Source organism: Lactuca virosa, chromosome 9, assembly GCF_052849685.1.
Source record: "Lactuca virosa cultivar CGN04683 chromosome 9, Lactuca_virosa_CGN04683_v6, whole genome shotgun sequence".
NCBI classification, from domain to species: Eukaryota; Viridiplantae; Streptophyta; class Magnoliopsida; order Asterales; family Asteraceae; genus Lactuca; species Lactuca virosa.
This window is the reverse complement of record NC_136434.1, coordinates 173,204,485-173,207,783: the sequence shown is the minus strand read 5'-3', so window position 1 is coordinate 173,207,783 and position 3,299 is coordinate 173,204,485. Positions and strand designations below refer to the sequence as shown.

Here is a 3,299-nt window from a genome sequence, read left to right as displayed (position 1 = left end):
TAGATTTTTTTATATTTATATAACATTATGTAACTTATAATATTATTATAAACAATTTGAATAATCATGGGAGTTTCAAATGTATGTGGTGAAGGAAAATGCTTCATTTATCGGTCCAAATTGATCAAACTCGGACCGATTCAACTTAATATACCAAACTACATAACGTTTTTTCTATTGAAACGCGATTTGTATATATTTTGTGTTTTTGAATCAAATTTATTTTTCAAACAATTATAATTTTATGTTTAGGTAACTTATTTATAATATTATTAGAAACAATTTGAAAAATCATGGGAGTTTCAAATGTATGTGCTGAAAGGAAAATGTTCCCTTTATCGGTCTAAATTGATCAACTCGGACCGATTCAACTCAATATACCAAACTACATAATGGTTTTTCAACTGAAACTCTGTTTGAACCTAAAAAAATCTTGTTCAAAATCATTTTTGGGAGTCTAAAACTTAAATGGACAGTTGCCAATAAAGACAATCTCACCAAAGAATACCCTCAACATCCTAAAAAGGTAGGCATAAGGAAGTTCTCATGGTTTGGTCCCTTTGAAACATTTCACAACCTTTCCTATTTATAGAAGAGGAAACGTTCTCTTGTTTACTCTCACCATCGATGTGGGATGAAGACATTATAATAAAACACGTTTTCTTGTTAATAAAACATTATTCAACTTATTTAGTAAAACACTCTTTCTCTTGTTTACGCTTTCTTTATTGTTCAATAGTTCCATTTTTCTATAATCTCGTAAGTTGCTATCCAAAAAAGTAAGTTTTTATTGAATAACTTTTTGTTCAATTCTAAAATCATAAATTCAGTTAGATACTTAATATAGAAAGTTTGTTTATATGTATTTTCAAGATTCAAAAGTTCATTATAAAAATAATTCATTTATAAAATATAATCTGCGTATATATTTCGTGCTTTTGATCAAATCGAATTTTCAAACAATTATAATTTTATGTTTAGGTAGATGTTTTTTTATATTTATATAACATTATGTAACTTTTTTAAAATATCATTGGAAACAATTTGAAAAATATTGGGAATTTCAAATGTATGTAGTGAAAGGAAAATGCTTCTTTTATGGTCAAAATAGATCAAACTCGGACCGATTCAACTAAATATATCAAACTACATATTTTTTTTTCTAGTGAAACCCGGTTTGTATATATTTCGTGCTTTTGAATCAAAGTGATTTTCCAAACAGTTATAATTTTAGGTTTAGGTAGATGCTTTTTTATATTTATATAAAATTATGTAATTTATTTATAATATTATTAGAAATAATTTGAAAAATCATGGGAGTTTCAAATGTTTGTTGTGAAAGGAAAATGATTCCTTTATCGGTCCAAATTGATCCAGCTCCGGTTCAACTTAATATACCTAACTACATAATTTTTTTTCTAACTGAAACACGGTTTAAACCTGAAAAAATTCGGTTCAAAACCATTTTTGGAATTCTAAAAGTTAACTGGACACTTGCCAATATAGATAATCTCACCAAATAATACCTTCAAAATCCTATAAAGGTAGGCATGAGGAAGTTTTCATGGTTTGGTCCATTTAAAATATTTCACAATCTTTCCTATTTATAGAAGAGGAAACATTCTCTTGTTTACTCTCACCATCGATGTAGGATGAAGACATTATAATAAAACACCCTTTCTTGTTTATAGAACATTATTTAACTTATTTATAATATTATTGTAAAGAAATTGAAAAGTCATGGGAGTTTCAAATTAATGTGGTGAAAGGAAGTTCAAAAATGAGGTTTCAAATGCATGAGATTCAAGAAAAAATGCTAGCTTTATATATATATATATATATATATATATATATATATATATATATATATATATATATATATATATATATATATATATATATATATATATATATATATATATGGGCCATGTGAATGTCACACGCTCTTTCCGGTAGGATATCCATGATATCACAAACATGATAATTGTTATAAACTTTATTATCATAAGAATGAAATGTCTAGATTAATATCAAACGCGCTGGGATCAAAGACTCCTTGCAACCAATCTAGAATAACCAACACTCAAACACAAATTCTAAGTTTCAATTTTCACACATGCATGGATTTCCTTCTCAGGTGATTCACTGTTTTGTTATCAACACGAAACGCTTGTGCTAGAATCTCATTTGAAATCGGTGGAGTAGATCCAAATATCGTGTTTGTGAGGCTAATAAGCCCCGGGTTTTGACTGCTCAAAGCAGCAATAGCACTTGCATTCGTATGACCTAAATTCCTCTGAAAATGAACAAGTCCAACGGGGAACACAAATACATCACCCTTTTGAAGAACTTTCGTAATAAGTCTATTCTGTGGGTCTGATGTAATGAATCCGACTTGAAGAGTTCCCTCGAGAACCATGATTATCTCAGTTGCTCGAGGGTGCGTGTGTGGTGGGTTGGCTCCCCATAGTGCGTAGTCAATCCGGATCAATGAGAGGCCAAGAGTATTGAGTCCCGGTATTTGATATACCGTTACCGGGGTAACTTTATACCCGTAAGAGTTTCTTGTATCACCGGCGATGTGGAGCCCACCATAGTAAAAATCATCGGCTTGGACAAACATAGGGTTCTTGCAAGCCATGCCGTTGACTCTTACTGCAACTAAACAAAAATAAATTTTATATTATTAGAAGACAAAAGAAGCTGACACTAATATTAAGAAATAATGTAAAAAAAAAAAAAAAAAAAAAAAAAAAAAAAAAAAAAAAAAAACCGAGTATATTTAACCTAGATTGGTAGGATCGGCTACGCAAAAATCTTGTAGGGGTGCAGGTTCAAATGAAGAAACCCGTAAGAGTGAGAGGTTGAATGTTGCTATCAAAATGAAGAAGAAAAAAGCTGTTGCCATGGATTAATTGAAGCCTTTCCTAGCGTAATATTTGAAGCACAGTGACAAGGGTACTTGGATAGAAAAAAAGTTTTTTGGGTGAACATGTAGTTCTGTTTGAAGTATATTTATATAGTACGTATAGATGGAAGATCATGCAAAAGATCTTGGATCTTGGTGGTTAAAGCTTGTTTAGTTTACTTTGATAATATGACTACATTATCTTATTCAAGTCTTGAAAAAATTCAAGAATTGCCCTTAGTTCACTTGAGGTTCATGATTCATAAAATTGTATGGCCCATGTTACTATAATATATTATTGCTAATTAAATGACAAAATTATAGTTTATCTGTTTATCAAAGATTATAAACTTATTTATTGTAATTTATTTTACGAATATTGTCATTGTGT

At 29.7% G+C, this 3,299-nt stretch overlaps 1 protein-coding gene across 1 annotated transcript; it reads right to left on the bottom strand.

The window, feature by feature from the left end:
- Positions 1-2,110: 2,110 nt before the first annotated feature.
- Positions 2,111-2,908, bottom strand: LOC145135579 (putative germin-like protein 2-1). The gene is made up of 2 exons (XM_079069834.1): positions 2,788-2,908; positions 2,111-2,661 (listed from the first exon to the last, which is right to left on the bottom strand). The coding sequence occupies exons 1-2, from the start codon at positions 2,906-2,908 to the stop codon at positions 2,111-2,113; spliced, it is 672 nt and encodes a 223-aa protein (XP_078925960.1).
- Positions 2,909-3,299: the final 391 nt, after the last annotated feature.

Coding starts and splice junctions, on each gene's coding strand:
- LOC145135579 (XM_079069834.1), bottom strand. CDS start 2,908: ATGGCAACAGCTTTTTTCTTCTTCATTTTGATAGCAACATTCAACCTC. Junction 2,662..2,787: donor AGCCGATCCTACCAATCTAG/GTTAAATATACT, acceptor ATTTTTGTTTAG/TTGCAGTAAGAGTCAACGGC.